General features: G+C 39.2%; 1 protein-coding gene across 3 annotated transcripts in view; it reads left to right on the top strand.

Annotated features, from left to right (window-relative positions):
• Window positions 1-18,278, top strand: part of LOC139945177 (uncharacterized) — a 162,591-nt gene extending 144,313 nt beyond the window's left edge. For all 3 annotated transcript variants that reach the window (XM_071942465.1, XM_071942466.1, XM_071942464.1), the window contains 13 exons: window positions 390-497; window positions 1,386-1,760; window positions 2,567-2,695; window positions 5,519-5,872; window positions 6,518-6,625; window positions 7,356-7,601; window positions 8,622-8,742; window positions 9,998-10,069; window positions 10,884-10,955; window positions 11,463-11,534; window positions 12,686-12,757; window positions 13,822-13,905; window positions 15,837-18,278. In XM_071942465.1, coding sequence (XP_071798566.1) covers window positions 390-497; window positions 1,386-1,760; window positions 2,567-2,695; window positions 5,519-5,872; window positions 6,518-6,625; window positions 7,356-7,601; window positions 8,622-8,742; window positions 9,998-10,069; window positions 10,884-10,955; window positions 11,463-11,534; window positions 12,686-12,757; window positions 13,822-13,905; window positions 15,837-17,013 — 2,990 coding nt within the window. In that variant the 3' untranslated portion in view covers window positions 17,014-18,278. The remainder of the gene's footprint in view (window positions 1-389; window positions 498-1,385; window positions 1,761-2,566; window positions 2,696-5,518; window positions 5,873-6,517; window positions 6,626-7,355; window positions 7,602-8,621; window positions 8,743-9,997; window positions 10,070-10,883; window positions 10,956-11,462; window positions 11,535-12,685; window positions 12,758-13,821; window positions 13,906-15,836) is intronic.
• The last annotated feature ends 1,922 nt before the right edge of the window (window positions 18,279-20,200 follow it).

Below are 20,200 nucleotides of genomic sequence, written 5' to 3'. Positions count from 1 at the left end.
CACTGTACGACTTGTTTGCTGGTTGGCGCGATTCGCTTGGGGACCTCTGACACGAGAACGGGACTTGATTCAAGTCTATGTCTGGCCTCGCTCTCCGCCTCCAGAAGCCCAGCTCAAATCCCATCGGGGGCACATGTGTGGATTGGGTGTTCAGTCCCTGCCTGACTCCGGGAAAAACTCTTGGGTTTTCCTCCTTCACCTAAAATGTTTAACATCCTGCAATTCTCTGCAGTCTTATTTATCCATATACGTACAGCAATAATGCCAATTGGTGAGTTTTTAGTAAATGTACACTCATTGCACCAAACTGCTTGTGACATAGTGCAGATGCAGTTTGTTTAAAGTTCAAATACATATATCTGAGTAAATATATTTATCCTTATTTTCAGGTTACTGCAACAGTGATGAATACCGGTGCGACGATGTATGTATTAGCGAAGAGCAAAGATGCGATAAAGCTTGGGATTGCACAGACTTGTCAGATGAGTACAATTGTCGTAAGTATTGAAACAGTAATGCAGTGGACACTATTGGCAATTACTCAAAATAATTATTAGCATTAAACCTTACTTGATATAACGGCTTGCCTCTGAAGTAAAGTAGTTTTCGAGAAAGAAGTAATTTTCAACGAATTTGATTTCGAGACATCAGAATTAGATTTTGAGGTCCCGAAATCAAGCATCTGAAAGCACACAACTTCGTGTGACAAGGATGTTTTTTCTTTCATTATTATCTCGCAACTTCGACGACCAATTGAGCAAAACAATTCACAAATTTCGTTATTTTATGCATATGTTGGGATACACCCAAGGTGTCCAGGTGTCGTCAAAAGACAACAATATTCCTTCCTATGCTCTTTAGATTTTCAATTGAGTTGCGTGTTTATAGACTCGCGCGTACCCGAACGAGAAAATACATAAAACGAAGAACATATCATATCCTCTTTTTCGAAGACAAATTTTGTTGTTAGTAATTATAAACAAAACAAAATCTAAATAAGAACAATTAAATCCTTATTACACTTTTTTTTTATATTGAGCCTAAGCTTTAATAATAAAAATAATAATAACAATAAATCTTTTGAAGCGCTGGTATCTAGAAAAAAGCTTCACTGTGCTATTATGACCAAGGAAAAGTTGATGGTAGTTTTATACTATCAACAGCTCCCTATCACTCGTTACCTAGTAAGGTTTTATTATATGCTAATAACTATTTTGAGTAACTACCAATAGTGTCCACTGCCTTTAACTGGCTTTGTTTACTTACAATTCAACTCCCCTCTTACGATTTGAACTGCTTCTAAAACTCGGAATATAATAAGACAACCGCGAGCCTGAATAATATGTACACACAATTTTTAATATGCATTTTTTTTTTTTTTGCAGATCCATGTGGGATAACTAAAATTGTGTTGCAGAACGAAACCGCAACTTCGTCACCCTTGGCAACACCAAAATATACAAACAACTACATGTATTTGAGCTATGAATTGTATTGCTTTTGGGTCATCACCGCCGACCCTAACGCAAAAATTTCCTTTGACTTTTCCCTAATTGACCTGGTGCTTTACTACGACTTGTTCATCATCGGCAACGGGGCCGTTGCCTTAAACTATCAATCCGAAGTTGTGGAGTTAACAGGAAATTTAAGTAGTTGCCGTGTCCTGACCCGAACCTCAGAAGCCTGGGCGTATTACCAAAGCAGAGGATCTGTAACCGCACAGGGATTTTCATGCACGATATCACAGATAAATCCGAACGGTGAGTGTGAAACTAGGACCGTGTTCGAATTGGTGGCTACGGCTGCGGCTACGACCGTTGCCAGGGGGTGTTGCTAAGGTAGCCTTTACTTCAATGCATGACGACGCGGCGATCCAGCCGTAGCCGTAGCCGTAGCCGCCAAATCGGATACGGCCTAAGATATATTTAAAGAGGTTTCGCGTGCGAACGGATACGGTTAGTGCGACGCGGATACGTCATCATCATGACGTCATACGCTACTCGCTATCCACTACACATGCAGGCGACACTGATATCCTGCGTGAAAAGTGTGCTTTCCTATTTGACATCGTTCATCGGGTGTTCTTACAACAGCCCGGATAACTCTTGAGTTATTGTTCGGTTTTTTTTTTGTTTTTTTTTTAATGTTCGATCAACATCCCAAACAGCTCTTTGTTTATTGTTCGTGTTTTTTTAAAGTTAGTTTAGTTAGTTTTAGAACATATAATTATGTATGCAACAATTGTGTTCTTTCTTTCATTATTTTATTTCAACTTCAACAACCAATTGATTCCAAAATTTCACAGGTTCGTTACTTTTTGCATAACGTTTGGATACACAAAGTGAGGATTCTAGCTTTTGACAATGACCAAAAGTATATTCCTTTAAAAGTGGAAACAAGAAGGAGAACAAGTACTATTTAAAGTAAGTCTAATTTGCTAAGGGGAAATTTGTAATACTGTGCGCATTTAAGTAGCTTTACAGCCAAAAACAATCTGCGAATAAACATATAAAATCCACTAAAACGTCGATAGCTTATATTGAACATTATATCTTTTTCAAAACAGGAACAGGTTTTTGTCGAAGCGATGAGTTTACCTGCGAGGATACTTCAGCTGGCACTGTCTGTCTTGGTATGGATGAATTTTGCAATGGTCACGGTGCTTGTAACGATCTTTCTGATGAGCTAAATTGTGGTAAGTTAAATAATAAAATATATTATGGAGTATTTTCCCTTGTGTGTTTTGTTTTATTATTATTATACTCCAGGCTGTGCAAGCAAGGCGTAAATAAAGGTTACTACATTAAAGTCACCAGGAATTTAAAAAAAAAATAGTTCTTATTCTACTTACAAATTTAAGAGTAGGCCTCGACCCGAGAGAGCACTGTTCGTGACGTCAATTTGAAGAGAAACTGTGTAGTCTGGCCCCGCACACTACGTCTGGGTACCTGATTGGTATGATGCCTACGTACAGTACTACGGTCCCTGAGCAGACTGCCTTCACTAAGGCTGCTGTGTGGACGGTCCACTCGGATTACCGAGTGCGTGACGCTTGGCACAAGCTAAAAGCATGCCCTCAAAGTTCAAACTAACCCCCAAAAAAATCACGTTTGGCATATGCTCCTCTATATTTGTCACGTTTTTCAGGTACCTCCGTCGAAATTGCTTGGATGGCGTAATATTTTTGAATTACTTTTCTCGTCATGTCAAATGTATGGTGGCCCTGAAGGGAGACAGCCAGTCGTGAATATTTTCGCGACGTCGTGAATATTTTTGCGTCGCGAATGATTTGGCGACATAGCGAAAAAGAATTCACGACTAGTTGCGAACATTTTAACGACGTCGTGGCCCAGGAGTACTCTGCGACTAGTTGCGAATATTTTCACCACTAGTCGTGAATATGTTCACGATGTAGTGAATAATTCTGCGACTTGTCTTGAATATTCACGACTAGTCGCGAATTTTGTTTTCAGTAGCTTGAGTACGTAACTACCAAACAGGCGATATAGGGCGATGACAGCTGGCTGCAGCATGCACAGCGCGCAGCCGATATGACCGATGGGAATTCCAAGATTAACGGTAGTGCTGCTGCATGTCACTGACATGCATTGCTATCCAATCATGCACATTGTAAGAACGATAGAACCCTAAGGTACTCAAAAAATATTAACGACAAGTCAAGAATGTTTTCATGGCGTCGCGAACAAACTCACGACCGGTAGTCGCGACTAGTCGCAGAATTATTCAGGACGTTGTTAATATATTCGCGACTAGTCGTTAAAGAATTCGCGACGTCGCCAAAGAATTCGCGACGTCGCCAAAGTATTCGCGACTTTTCGTGAATATTTTTACGACGTCGCAAAAATATATTCGCGACTTGACGTGAATAAATTCACGATGCGCGAAAATATTCACGACGTCGCGAAAATACTCACGACTGGCTGTGTCCCTTCGGGGCCACCATACAACTGTGTGGTGTATTCCGGATTCGAAGCACGACGGCTCGAAGTGTTTGCTGCACAGCGCTGAAAAAGACGTCGGACCGGACTACTATTGCTCTTGTGAGTCTGACTTTCGCGGCCAACAACGACCGCCTATACTTGGGATCCGCAGAAAACAGATGCAAACTTACCCCCATCTTTAGTTGTGTTGCTGCACCCAGCAGCAACACACATATCACTTGGTCGGTGTTGCCGGAAAAATGCATGAAAACAAAACCTTTTTTTTTTTTCGAAACGAACAAACTCACGACTTGGACCTACATGTACTTCGCACGTGTGTTTACTCTACGCATTGCAGGCAAATTCGAGGGGGTCGATGTTTGATCGAGGCTCGATTGACGTCACAAAAGGGACAGGCGGAGTCACCCCCAAACAATTTTTTTTTTTTTTTTTTTTTTTTACATATAAATCGTGACAAACAGTTATTTAGAACAATGTTTTATTGTTAATAAAAATATACTCTTATTTTGAAAAAAATGTATATATTTCCAGGCAAAGTCTGCCTCGATTGGCGTCACAAAAATGGTAGGCGGAGTCAACCCAAACAACTCCTCTTTTTTTTTATTAATATAAATCGTGTCAAACAATTAATTAAAAAATTGTTTTACTGTTATTAAACATAAATACTCTTATTTTGAAAAAAATATATATATTTCCAGGTGAATTTAATATTATTTATAAATTTTTACCCACACACTGATGTGTGTTAGCACTGTATACTCCGTACTTTCCCAAGGCCTGTGAAAAAAATATATCAAAGGCTCGTGTGGGATTCAAACCCATGACCTTTCCATTTTAGAGCAGTGTCTTACCAACTATAGACACACTAGGTTGCCCGGTAGCTAGAGGCGTGAACAATGTGAGTTTGAGACCAATTAAAGGGAAGGTAGGCCTACACGTTTGGTAATTGTCAAAGACCAGTCCTCTCAATAGGTGTATCCCGACGTACGCATGAAACAACCAGCCTGTGAAAATTCAAGCTAAATTGGTCATCGAAGTTGCGAGAAAATTATGAGAAAAAAAACACCCTTGTTGGACGAATTTGTGTGCTTTCAGATAGGAAAACATACTTCTGGCTATAAGTCTTTTATTATTTTAGTGAGAAATTACCTCTTTCTCAAAATCTTTGCCTATTCCGTTTCTCACAATGTTTGATACTATCAGCAGCTCTCCAAAGCTCATACCAAGTCAGTTTTTAAGTTCATATTTTTGTTGAGTAATTACCAAACGTGTACCTTCCCTCTAAGACCAATTACATAAGAACTAATTCTGTGGCAGTGAAGTAAATAACAATAGTTTCCCTCGATCCACAAATCAAAATAAGTAGTTCCTGCCTCCCGGTCGAGTTCCTAGCTCCACCAGGTAGTAGTTAAAAACAGGGCATTCTTTTTAGAGCTGACATGTTCCCCGAATACAAAACATAAAAAAGGTGCATTTTTGTCACTTGACAATGCCGTGACAATGGTTCTTAAATCTCATGTACACAAATTTAGTGTTATATTTTGTTTGTGTTTCAGGTCGCTGTGGAACTCACGATATTTATGTCTTCGATGAGCAAATCAATTTCACCTCTCCTGGGTTTCCGGACCATTACCCGTTGGACACTATCTGCACCTGGCAAGTCATTCCATACGCGTCGGCTTCACTGGTCTTTAGGGTTGTGGAGTTCGTTCTCGAAGAAGGATATGATTTTTTGAGATTTAGCATCGGGGACCCCCCTGATTTAAGGGAGGTGCTGGAACTAACTGGTAAAAATATCAAGATCACGAGATTTGTCTTGAAAGCCCCTGTCAGGGTAAACTTCAGCACTGACTGGTTGGTGGCTGATCGGGGATTCTTCTTCGTGATAAATCATCTCGATGGAGAGAAAGGTAGCTGTGTCTAATTATTTCTTTCGTTAAAGGCACTGGACACGTACTTTGGTAATTGTCAAAGGCCAGTCTTCTCACTTGGTGTATCTCAACATAAGCATAAAACAACAAACTTGTGAAAATTTGAGCTCAATATTGTCGTAGAAGTTACTTGATAACTATGAAAGAAAAAAACACCCTTGTCACAGCCGTTTCTCACAATGTTTAATACTACCAACCTCCCCCCATTACTCGTTACCAAGTAAGGTTTTATGACATTAATTATGTTGAGTAATTACCAATAGTGTCCACTGCCTTTAAACTAGGATGAGCCAAATCAGTACATTACAGAAATTCTAACAAAAAGATCAGTATAAACAAATGAAATGTGACCATTACTTTTAAAAGAATAGAGACCGGTCCATACAAACACATTCAAGAACAAGATAGTGATTTAGACGAATGTACAAGCTTGGTAGAAAAGGCGGGAAAACTGCCGATAAGGTAATTATTAAAAGAAACTTACAGAGTTTAGTTAGACGATTAGGAATTGAAAAAGCTCAGTTTTTCAACCAGACAGAAACTAATTTTTTCTCAGACTAATGTCAATTTCAATCAGTCAATATGAAATCCAACTTATCTGTGAGTGTTATTTACAATTAACAGATTGCGATTTTGACGACTTTGATTGTGGCAATGGGATCTGCATCGACCCGTCCGCCGAATGCAACGGTTTCAACGATTGCCGAAATAACAGAGACGAGTATGATTGCGGTAGGCCAGACAATCTTTTCATTCAAATGTTTCAACTCGAGAAAGAAATAAGAAACGTTTTAAATAATGTAAATTTTTTGTTGGGTTAGATCAGTTCCGTAAAATGGGAACAAAAATGGGTAACAAATGTTAAGATGGTATAGGCCTAAACGCAAAAAGTAGTTAAAAGCCTGACGTTTGGCTCTACCAAACGAGCTATCTAGCCCTGTTGTAAACGGTCTTCATAATATGCTGTCAATATCTTTGTTTGAAATGGATATGTTTAGGGTTGAAGGAAAGGTTGCTGTGGGGTACTTTTTCACCCATATATTTGAATCTTAGAAAGGCTTGCGGCATGAGCCTTTCTCAGGCATTTGAGAGCATACCATTAGTATGCAACAATGGTATTTTCCTTTCACTACTGTCTTGCAACTTGATATCGGGGTCCAAATTTGTACAGGTTGTTTATTTGATCCGTATGTCATCAATCGATGATACATTGTTACGGTTCCTTGGTTGTATGTTTGTTTGTCCATAGGTTAAAGCATTCACCTTACACTTGAAATAATGTTGTCATTTATTTGCTTTTTACTATTGACTCATTGTGCATATATTTCTTACCTTATGCTACTGTATTACATGATGTCAACATGTGTGATTTTTCGTAATGAATAACAGCAATGAAATAAATGTTACTGAGTTGAATTGACAATCACCAAAAAATATTTTCCCTGCCTTTTCAATTTGTCAGATGACGTTGTCTGTCCCAATGCATACAAGTGTAAGAAGCCTTTCGTGACGGATAATTTGCTTGATTCATCATTGACTACACACTCATCGACCATGCCGTCGACAATGAGCTCCAGTTCAGATAGCAGCAATACTTTCCCGTTCTCGCCATCACCAGATGGTTACGGCAGCTCTCGATGCGTGTCTGAAGCGAAGGTCTGCGATGGAAATTTCGATTGCCCTGTTATGGACGATGAAACTAAATGTGGTAAGACATTCGAATCACATAGACGAGTAGTACAAGCATTGTGAACCAATTTCATAGGGCTACTTTAGCAGAAAATCTTGCTTGTCAATTTCTGCAGGATACCAGTCACAAGTTGTACATGTGACATGGTAGTTTGATCGATAACCTTTTTTACGGTACAAGCATAATTTTGTCGCGCTTGAGTATTTTGGGGGCTTAAAGGCAGTGGACAGTATTGGTAATTCCTCAAAATAATTGTTAGCATAAAAACTTACTTGGTAACAAGCAATGGTGAGCTGTTTATAGTATAACATAATATTGTGAGAAACGGCTCCCTCTGAAGTAACATTGTTTTCGAGAAATAAGTAATTTCCACAAAATTTGATTATTAAACCACACACCGATGTGTGTATTTAAAACACCGAACTTATTTTGTTTATTGAGTACTGTGAAAACTCCACAGGCCTATTGGATATTGGAATAGATACATCTTCTCTAGAATAGAAGAGGTTGTGAGTCCTATACCCGGGTAATATACATACTTGTGGTTTTTGTTTAAAGAACTTGAGGAAAGAACTGAGTAGACCGTCAGTGCTTTACACACATCTTTGTAGAGATGAAACCAAATTAAATCGATATTGTTGATGTATCAAATCGTACATCCATGACGTCACACCAGTGCGATATAGAGGGACCAGTTTTCTGCGGCCACGTGGTTGCTGGACGCCATGTTGTTTTCGAATGCAGCACAACCCAATGGACAGACCAGCCTGGCACCCCTCGTTCGCCCGTGGGTTTCTTGAGAACGAAATGGCTTATAATCGCAAGTTGTCGTAACTCTCCAATTATACGACTCTGCATGCGTCACACGATAAAACAGCGCCCTCACGGAGGTCAAAGGAATACCTTTTATTGGTTGAGTGTTGTTTGTGGCGCTTATACGCCAGCACTTGTCCATTGTTTAACCTATTGTCGACGGCGGCCAATGTCTCTCTAATTGTAGTGCATTTGATTTTTCTTCTCTTTTTCGTTCTGCCGTAGATGTGAATAAGTGTCCTGCCGATTGCGAATGTAACTACCGGGAGGGTGATTTGAATGTCACATGCGCAAATGGATGGAACAGCACACTGTTGTCAGGAGTAGCCAGAACTACAAAGTTGCTGTAAGTGGATGAAAGGTCACTGTGGGCCAGCGTGCAGTGAAATTGGGTTTTAAATCCTGGCAAGCCTTGCAATTTAAAAAAAATAATTTTCTTCAAATATCCTCATGCAGAATGCTGCGGATTTGCTATTCTGTCACACCAATTAAAGGCAGTGTACACGTTTGGTAATTGTCAAAGACCAGTGTTCTCACTTGGTGTATCCCATCATAAGCATGAAAAAACAAGCCTGTGAAAAGTTTGACTCAATGGGAAACTTTAGACTATCTGCCAATCACCAAGAGAGGGCGCTCTTCACCAGGTAATGTCAACAACTTAGGAATAGGAGAAGCATGAGTGACGGTCACTGACAGCAAATACCTTGTGTTTTGCGTGTTTTTGATTTTGTATTTTAGATTTAGTCAAACTGTATTTTGTTTTTCATAACACATTGCCAGCATAAACCAAACTGTTCTGGAACAGGACGTACTGGACACGAGTTCCCCAATGATAACAAGCGGTGTGCATGAGTTTTTGGGAGTGTTTCTTCTAGGATAATTAGCAAAAATTCCAAAATGCTGACCTACCAAAAATTGAGAAGAAATCTGAAGTTTAGTTGTATGACAATGTATCTGATTTAATTTTCAAGAGGCTGAGAGACTTCTAAATATTTTTGGATATTTTTGAATTGTTAGCATTTACCATTGTTTGCTATAGGAGTTGTGCACCCTTACCTGGTAGGTCTGCTGCCCTCTAGTGGCAGAGTACTCAAAAAGTCTCCCATTGGTCATCGAAGTTGCGAGAAAAGGATGAAAGAAAAAACACCATTGTTGGACAAATTTGTGTGCTTTCAGATAGGAACAAAATACTTCTAGCTAGAAGTCTTTTAATATTTTAGAGATAGATTACCTCTTTCTCAAAAACTGTGTTACTTCAGAGGGAGTCGTTTCCCGCAATGTGTTGTACTCTCAACAGCTCTCCATCCAGTGCTCGTTACCAAGTCGGTTTTTAAGTTAATATTTTGTTTTGAGTAATTACCAAACGTGTACCTTCCCTTTCACACAATACATGGAAAATAACCGTAATCGATTTTGGAATCTCTTAAATGGTTGTTTTTGTTTGTGTACAGCATGTAACTTTTCTACTGATGGCTTTTGTCTTTTTATCTAGTTTCTTGGTGTCAGCTTAGCGCTTTAAGGTAATTTCACGGCATTACTGCGCTTTATATGTTGCTGTTTATTAATATTATTTTGATCATTTAATCTTCTTCATTTAATAGGCAACTATCTGGAGTGAATATCTCTTCGCTTGAACCAGGCTTTTTTAGGACAATGACGAATCTAAAAGTGCTGTAAGTGTTGACCACAACTTTCACACATGTGTACTGAGCTACTTAATCTTCGCATGATGCCATGGCTGACTTATTTTATTAAAGAAACACGTTGCCTTGGATCGGTCGTGTTGGTCTTTGAAAAGTGTTTGTAACCGTTTGCTATAAAATGCATATGGTTGGAAATATGTTGTAAAAGTAGAATACAATTATCCACACAAGTATGCCTCGAAACTGCGTGGTTTTCCTTTTACCTCTTTGACTAACACGGTCGGCCATTTATGGGAGTCAAATTTTTGACTCCCATAAATGGCCGACCGTGTTAGTTCGCAAAGCAAAAGGAAAACCACGCAATTTCGAGGCATATTTGTGTGGATCATTGTTTTCTACTTTTAAAACATCTTTCAAACCATTATGCATTTTATAACAAACGGTTACAAATGCTTTATATACTGCCAACTCGTCCGATCCAAGGCAACGTGTTCCTTTAAACACTCCACCACATTTTGTTTCAAAATTAAGACGGGAAAACAAGTTTCCCAAATACACCGATATCTGGTCTTGTTACCATCAAGTTTTTGATTTTACTGAACTAATCCATCACTGCCTAGCTTTCCCTGAATTCAGAAATTGTACAGCAGTTGTATTAGCATTGTCTGGCAAAAAGTAAAAGCCGTTTCCTTGTCATGTTTTACCCGGGTCCCATTTATATAGCCACTACTGTACTTTACACATAGGATTATCAACAATTAACTATGTATATTCTAATCGTACATCGGGGTTTTGAAAAGGCACCACTAAAATTATATCCTTGTCTTTTTACATATCCGTACAGGTCTTTGAAGAACAACGATATATCTGAAATAAAACCAAACACTTTTGCCAGTTTGGACTGCTTATTGTGGTTGTGAGTATGATACTAGCATAGTGTTCTGTTGGTTTATGGGGGTTTTTTTAAGGTTTTTTTAACACAAACATAATTTACAACCCCACTCGTTGTTTTTTTTTTTTTTTTTTTGGGGGGGGGGGGCTGTATACTGCCTATGATGTATGGTCATGCAAATGCATGTATAGTGTTTTTTCAATCACATGTAAGCACCCCTGACGAGATTTTAATATGATAATTTAAATGTATAATTGTTTTATAACACACCTCTTGCTTAATCAGTATTATTTTTGGCTGGAACGTATTGGAAGTTGACTCAGTTCCCGAGGCGAAGCAAGTCCCTCTTCTGTTCACTAAAATTCCCTCGGGGGAATAGACGTACACAAGTTACCTAATTGCCAGTCAATTTGTGTATAATACCTGCTTCTTATTGTTGTTCACACCACGAGTAGCTTAAAACACAACTCACATAACAATGGTTTATTGTTTGATTTCAATTTGATAGTGGTTCATTGTCTTTGTCAACAGAGATCTGTCCAACACGTCGCTGGTTGAACTGCAAGAGCGTACATTTCTAGGAATGCCAAGCCTGAAGGGGATGTAAGATTCCTAATGACTATAAGTATTCGTTTGTTAGTTTATTTAAAAAAAAATTAGTACTGGATTCAAGTGATCCTCGGTACTTTCCCGAGTTTTGTGATATAAAGGATTATGTATGCTTTATTCCCGATACAAAACTAAAGCCGGCCTCGGGTCGACCTACGATTTTCTTGTGCCCACAGCAAACCGTTGGCAACGCACATACAAAATATGCTCAGGTCACAACAACTGAGAAAGCGTGCGCCTGCGATTGGTTCCCGACTGTCACGATCACGTCGTCCAAGTTCAAATTGTTCTACTCTTGCGGCTGTTAATATTTTCTCGAGCGGCGACTGTTTCAGATTGTCCTAAAATCATCGCAGTTACGCCCAGGTCGTAAATAATTGCCGACTGAAAAGTTCAGTCGCAGTGTGATCCTGAAAAGTCAGTCGCCGACTATTTGTTGTTGACGCAAGGTCGACCTGAGGCCGGCTTTATGTTTTATGTCAATGAATAACTTACCTTTAAAAAAATAATTTCCTTGAGACAGCGGACCAAGTTATGCTTTAAAAAAATCCAGCGGGTAAATAACCTTGCCCCACTCAAACAGTAAATACTGGTTCTCATGCGTACTCTGAAAATTCAGGGAAAAACATAATACGAAATTCATACGCAGAGTAGACTGAACAAAACAAAACTGAAAATAGCCAGGTTGGGCCTGAAACCAAATCCATGCTTTGGCGAGCGAGATGTAAACCACGACTTGGGTTCACAGAGCTACACTCTAAAGACCCCCCGGGTAAAACTTTACCCGGATTTGGATCCGAGGGGGCAGACCCATTTCAGGGTCAGTTTAACCGGGAATCCGTATCAATGTGACCCGGAATCCGTGTCATTGTGACCAGAAGTTTGGTTAAAAGCGGGGATTTTGACTGGATTCCGGGTCAAATTGACCCATAAATGGGTCTGACCCCCGGACCCAAATCCGGGTCAATTCTGACCCAGGAGTTTTTAGAGTGTAGGTGACAGAAAGGCAAACATTAAAGCAAATCCGATCCCGGTTAATTTAAGTTGGTTAATGTTGAGGTGTTTGGTGTATTTAAATTACATGTATTTAGATTTAAAATTCAATCTCCTCCTTTACGATCTTTGTTCTACATTTTCTGTTCCAGAACTATCTTTGATGTTCCACTGGAAACAGTTCGAGATGATGCGTTTAATAGCCTACCTCAATTGGAAACTTTGTGAGTTTTCAATACACACTCTGTACAACCAACTTCTTTCCCATAACCTTAAAATAAATGTGAATTTAACAGTGTGTCTCTTCGTCCGAGTCATGTTTGTCGGTGTTTGTCTTATAGCGCCCTCTTTTGAATTTATCTCCTTCAGCCCATGCTTATTTTCAAATACCCAGAACATCTGACGTCACAACTCGAGGCTCGTGAATAAGGCCAGAAACCCTATTTGAGCACCTGATCAGATCCTGGCAGATATACAGTTTGACCTCGCACCCATTTCACATGGAGATTTATAGTCAATTCAAAATGTACATTCACACACTATTTCATAGTGAAAAAAAACCCCAAAAAACATTCATTGATTACCTTATGCACACCCTGCATGCAGACAGCCGGAAGTTGAAAAACAACATCACCTCAAGCCTAACCATAACATGGATTGGGATGGGCCCCTGATCCGCAAGGATAAAGAATGGTACCTGTTAATTATAGATCCAGTGATTCAATTGGATACAATGATACCATTGCATGAACGCAATGTAGCTGGGTTTGTTTTGATTGGTCTGAGGTAACTTCGGTTGACCAATCAAAACACAGATATAGAAATCTCACTTTCGGTCGTCTGCATGCTATGTGTCAATATGTGTACTATCATGTATACCAGTACATTCACGATGTATTTGCATGTAATGTTGGTGTAGAATTTGACTGCGTATCTCTATGTGAAATGAATGTATGTCAAAGGTGAAAACACACACCGGCTGGAATGCCGGTCTTTGGCGCTATTGACGAGCCTCGAAGTGTGACGTCAGATGTTTCTAGGCTAACCATAACACAGCTAATGAAAGCTTAAGGACACTTCACATTACTTATTGTATCCCAGTATAATCATTGGTCATACATGTGTCTGTCTTCCAACCTCGTTCCAAGCGATGTACGATCTTACCGCGCCGTTTTGTTTCTTTCCCAGAATGCCTTGCTCGATCATTAACCTCTGGTTGTGGAACTTTAAAAGATCCAAACATGATGGAATATTTTTGTCTCCTTTTCTCTCTTCCTTTTGTCGATAGAATTCTTGTGCGGCAAGACAGCAATTTACCTCGACTGAAGTTCGGACAAAAAGCATTTGACGGTCTTGTGAATTTAAAAAGATTGTGAGTATTTTCTTAATCCGAAAAAGCGAAACATGACCATTAAAAACAGGTAGTCTTTAAAAATAAATGTAAAAGGTGTGATGTTTGGGGTTTTCCCCGAGAAACAGGATTTACAGAATTGGTATAGGATAAAAACATCACTGTTTAACTTTTCTTTAAATAGAGCTTACTAGTTCTGAAGAACATTTTTTTTCTGTGAACATTAACCTCTGAAATTAAGTGATAATTATTTTAGAAAAGTGTTTCTAAAAATCTTAGAAACGAGCTAATTTTGGTTGTTTTACAACCACATTTAAGGACAACGTGTTTATATGCTGAACGTTGTATGTGGATTTTTACTATTTTTTCGTGACTCATACGTACATGGGGTCAAATCCAAATTGTTCTCAGGTATATTTACTTTTGTCATGTATTGACCCCTTGCACGCTCGTCAAACGCGGCGACTGTGCCACGCTCACCATTCTGGTGGTCATTATGTTTACGAGTAAACGGCTCGTCGCCTAAAATGCGCACTTCACTGAATAACGCACATTGACATTGACCACCAAAATGGCCGATCCGAGATTATTCTGATGATGACGTCAGGTGAATTGGGTCAATATTTGACTGATTTGTCAGCTTTACCAATCATGTATAGATTCCTTAAATACACTGGACACTATTGGTGAATATTAAAGACCTATCTTCTCACTTGGTGTATCTCAACATAGGCCTATGCACAAAATAACACATCTGTGGAAATTTGAACTCAATTGGTCGTCAAAGTTGAGAGATAATAGTATGAAAAACACCATCGCCACACGAAGTTTCGTGCTTCCAGACGCTTGAAATTCTTGGAAATTTACTTCTTTCTCGAAAACTACGTTACTTTAGAGGGGATCCGTTTCTTACAATGTTTTATACTATCAACAGCTCTTAATTGATCTATTACCAAGTAAGTTTTAATGCTAACAATTATTTTGAGTAATTACCAATAGTGTCCAATGCCTTTATTAAAGCCATTATACACTTTCGGTAAACAGTATTGTCCAAGTCCCACACTTCGTGTATCACAACTTATATATAAAATAACAATCCTGTGGAAATTTAGGCTCAATCGGACATCGGAGTCGGGAGAAAATAATGGGAAAACCCACTCCTGTTTTCGCGCGTTTCGCCGTGTCATGACATGTGTTTATAACAAATCCGTAATTCTCGCTAACGAGAATTTATATTGTTTTACCGTTTTCTTAAAAAGTAAAGCATTTCATGGACTAATATTTCAAGAGAAGTCTTTCACCATTACCTTCTGTAAACCCTGTAAATTATTTGTAAATCTGTGATTTTTTTTGTTTTTTCTGTACCGAAAGGGTCCAATGGCTTTAAGTGAATGTATACATCTATAATATTACACCTCTGCGTCACACGAACGTTATTTACTATTTGAGGGGACTGCGTGGGTTAAAATTTAGCATGTTCAGTCACTTTGCCAGTCTGATCAGGAACCACTGTGTATGTGATGGGCATCATTGAATGAACAATACACATACAGATTCACGCAATAAACACCAGTCCAAATGTTTCTATAGTCGATTATTTTTTAAAGCGTTGCTTTTTTTTTGAAAAGAAGCCAGAAAGTGGTCACGAATCACACGATAACACTCGCCCTCTCGTGGTGACGGCATGCACCTCAGGTCACCCCCCCCCCCCCCCAGTGACCCACTCCGAAGCAGGGCACTGGGTGCTGACCCGGGTGAGCCCCGTTAAGGCTATTGGAACGTATCGGGGCAGACCGGGGTCGGCCCAGGGAAGCTAAAACGAACGCACCCAATGTTGCTGCTATTGTGACCTCATCCAATTTTGGTTCAAGCAGCACGTCTAACTGAAACATGAAGGTAACCGAAATTGATTTTTATTCGCTAAAAATAAGCTTGTGAATTATTTCTCATAGGTACGTAGATGATCATCGTATTTGCTGTTTCTTCAAAGATAAAAACGTCGACTGTAAGACGCTGGAACCGGAACCTCCCTTGTTCATGTGCAGCACCCTCATGCCAAACCTTGTCTTAAAAATATCCATGTGGATCTTGGGGATAAGCGCTCTCGTCGGCAACATCTTCGTCATGATCTGGAGATGCCATGAGGAGACGGAAGGTCGAGACAGTCGGAAAGTTCACTCGCTTCTCGTCTTTAACCTCGCTGCGTCCGATTCCCTTATGGGCTTGTACATGATGATCATTGCAATTGCAGATGTGCGTTATGGTGACACTTATTTCGAGCAATCTTCGGAGTGGCAAACAAGTATCCCTTGCAGGTTAGCTGGCTTTATTTCCATAGTTGCGAGCGAAGCTTCGGTGTTTTTCTTGACTCTTATTAGCATTGAACGATTCCTAGCCATCGTGTATCCTTTTAGCAGCAGACACATTCGCCCCAAGATGGGCCGCATTATTTCCGCATCGATATGGATTTGCACCCTGATTGTCGGCGTGGTTCCCACCATACTTGCTTTTGATTCGAGCTCAGATTTGTATGGCCTCTCTGACGTATGCATTGGGTTACCACTGATGACGAAAGTGGCGCGATATGAGACAAGAAAGCAGATAATTGATGCGGGTGGAGTCGCCAACATAACCGTTGAAATACCGCACGCTGCTGAATATCGCGCCTCTTGGTTTTTCTCTATTGCGCTTTTTCTTGGAGTCAACCTGCTCTGTTTCGCCGTGATTCTCATATGCTATGTTTGCATGTTTGCTAGTGTCAAAACGTCAAGAAAGGAAGTTCGACGTTACCAAAACGGGGACGATGAAGTTCGCATGGCAATCAAAATGGCGGCGATAGTCATGACTGATTTCGTCTGTTGGATACCAGTGATAGTCATGGGTATCCTGTCTCAAAGTCGCATCGTGGAGATACCACCCGAAACCTACGCCTGGGTTGTCGTCTTCATCCTTCCCATAAACTCCTCCCTCAATCCTTACCTCTACACCATTGCGGATCTTTGCTCCAAGCGGCATTCTGACTCATACCGGAAGAAGGTCACCCCCAATACATCGTCATATAACGAGTACAAAAGTAGCATCTCCAAGGATACTAGTTTTACTATTGATGCTGAAACCAAACGGGAGTAGTCACAGCCTCGCTCCCATGGGCAGCGCGCCGTATCGATACCTCTCGTCATCCAGAAAGGCATGCTGGGAATGGCGCGGTGAGATCGATCACCCCTGGGAACGAGGTTGGAGGAGCCAATATTGATCAATAAATACAAATTATCAAATTTAAGGACACACGTGACCTCTCAAAACCCATCTCTTCAGATAGCCTATAAACATTCCGAGTAAATTTTTCTTCTTGTTCTTGACCAGCACCTTTAAATGTCACACAGATAAAGTGCGCATTTGAAATGCTGTTGTATTAATATTATTATTATTATTACAAACTAATAGTCTCGTTCTTAACATTTCATTGATCGGGCCGCAATTTCAATGTTCAAGCAGAAAAAAGTTGCTGAACAATTGCTTGTTCTGCAGGACTGGTCAGGATACCAGTCACAGATTGAACATCGCATATATAGGTTGTTTGGCTGGTAACCTTATATTACTTCGATAAGCAAAACCATTGTTGTGCTTAGCTACTTCTTATAAGCTACTCTATGAAATTGCTCCCTGCTAACATTTTACAAATTCTAAATATTAGTTTTGGTATTGACGTATTTTTTTATCTTATAAACATTTACTGTTTGTGGAAACACTTTTTTTAGAGCCATTTGTAGGCCCTTGCTTTGGATAAGGTAGTTTGTTGTGCATTGAACTTGTCTTGATGAAATACTATGTAAACTTTTAAGTCTTTGTATGGTATAGACTGTATGTAAGTTAGAAAATTTTATATTTAATTGTACTTTTTGTCTACCGTGAGGTCACACAGCTTTTTAACTTGTGTTTTTGTCTGTATAAGTGATTTAGGCATCTGTGTATTTTGAAATGTCATAGTTTTGTGCGTGCATTGCTTATATTATTAGTGAGGTTTCACATGCATACGGTTAGTGCGACAGTCATTATTGTGACGTCATACGGTGCAGACGAAACTGTATGCATGCTTTTAGCTATCCGTAGTCGTTTAGCTATCCGTAACTAACTTACGTGTAGCAAGCAGGATATCAGTGTCGTCTGCTCGTATAACGGATAGCGAGTAGCGTATGACGTCACATTGAAAATACAGTACACAAATTTAAGATTTTAAGGTTTGGCACTTTATCCCGGTTGACCCGGAATTGTAACCCTTGTCTTTATTGTAAATTTGCTTGTGGTAACGATTGTGTGCGTATTTCCACAGTCTTTAATTAAATTTTGCTCTTTTTTAAAAATGCTCTCAATAATTCAAGTACCTTGCATTAATTTTAAGTACATTTTAAAATATTGATGTTTGTTTATAAAAACAGTGTTTCACTGAAAATAAATAAATAAAATTAAATTTAGCAGTTCCTCATTGCCTCTGATACTTTCCTCGGAAAAATCCATTTCCAAATGTCCAAAGATCGTTTGCTAAGGGTGCACCCCATTCAATGAGGACAGAACAGAGTGTGGGGCTCATTTATAATTTGAAGACCTTGCAACTATTCTATGATATACATAAATTGGAGCCCAATAAATGTTGTATACAAATTTTGTCCTATCATGACATAGGGGTTATGTCTTCCAACTTGAGGTATTTGCCGTGAGGTGTATATAAGGGACATTTTTCAAAAATTATGCTCAAACGTTTTGAAAAGTACACTGCTGTAGCTGTATACGGGTGCATATTTGGAGGGAGAATAACTCATCAGGGTTTTGTAATCCCTTATCTACCATACAAGAGTCAATTGATGTATAACGATTATAACTTACACCGCATGCAGATATCATTGCCATTAATTATTGGTGGAACACTATTTGAACATGCTTCGTCCGCCGCGACGCTCCAAATTTTAACTAAGTCCTATATTGATAATTATAGGACGATTGGTAGAGCCATGACCAAAATATATCTCTCCCGCTCTCCCATTCTATGTTGTGCTTACAAAAAAATATGGAAAGGATTTTTTTTTTTTTGCCTTGGTGTAATTTATAATAATATGAAATTGAATGTACTGTTCTTGCATTGTCACACAATTATAGCCACTTTGCGATTTGTTCACTAGTCTCTGCCTTGTGAAATGGAGCGGTAAATATTTCACTTCACGATAAAAATCCGCATAAGTGCACTTTTGCAACCAATATTTGTATTTTAGTGATGCTAAATTGAATGAAAGGTAAATATGTTTTAGCTTTACAAAGTTCGAGCATTCATTGCTTATCACTGTTGGGGTGCCTCCATTTTCAAAACAATTAGAAGATTTCGCTAAGCAGTTTGAAGATGACACTTTCCAATCTCGTCGAGAAAAAAAAAGCAGTTGCTCGAGGAAACACCTATTTCACGTTCATGTATTCTTACCGCTTCGGTGTTGAAAACCTCATTATACTCCACTCTGAGGCATGTGAATTAATAATAGCATCATACTCAATTAAACTGTTAAAGCCAGTGGACACTTTTGCTAAATACTCAAAATAATTATTAGCATAAAACCTTACTTGGTAACGAGTATTGGAGAGAGGTTGATAGTATAAAACATTATAAGAAACGGCCCCCTCTGAAGTAATGTAGTTTTCGAGAAAGAATTAATTTTCCACGTATTGGATTTCCAAGACCTTAGGTTTAGAATTTGAGGTCTCGAAATCAAGCATCTGAAAGCACACAACTTCGTGTGGCAAGGGTGTTTTTTTGTTTCATTTTTATCTCGCAACTTCGACGACCTATTTAGCTAAAAGTTTCACAGGTTAGTTATTGTTTGCATATGTTGAGATACACTAACTGTGAAGGCTAGTCTTTGACAATTACCAATAGTGTCCACTGTCTTTAAGACATGCGGAAATTCCATTCAGCAGGGTATACCCGCAAAAAACTGCTGCGGATTTGAATGGTGTTCGGGCCGGTTGTTATAATAGGCACTGAACACTGAATATTATTTAAACATAAAAACTTACTTGGTAAAGAGCTGTCGATAAAATTAATGCATATTATGTTGGGATACACCAAATGAAAATACTGTTTTTTTTGACAACTACCAAAAGGAGTGCCATCATACTGAATTGCAATCGTTTTCAAGTGTTGAGGAGCTTCCAATTACGCATTAAATAAAATGACGCGATGTTAAAGGGTGCGTTCGTTTAGCTTCCCTAGGTCGACCCCGGTGTGTGGCAAAAAACAAAACTCCAGGACAAACGTGTGCAGATAATTACCCAC

This window comes from Asterias amurensis, chromosome 12, assembly GCF_032118995.1.
Source record: "Asterias amurensis chromosome 12, ASM3211899v1".
NCBI lineage: Eukaryota > Metazoa > Echinodermata > Asteroidea > Forcipulatida > Asteriidae > Asterias > Asterias amurensis.
Note: the sequence above shows the minus strand (reverse complement) of the source record. Positions and strands in the feature narration are given on the sequence as shown.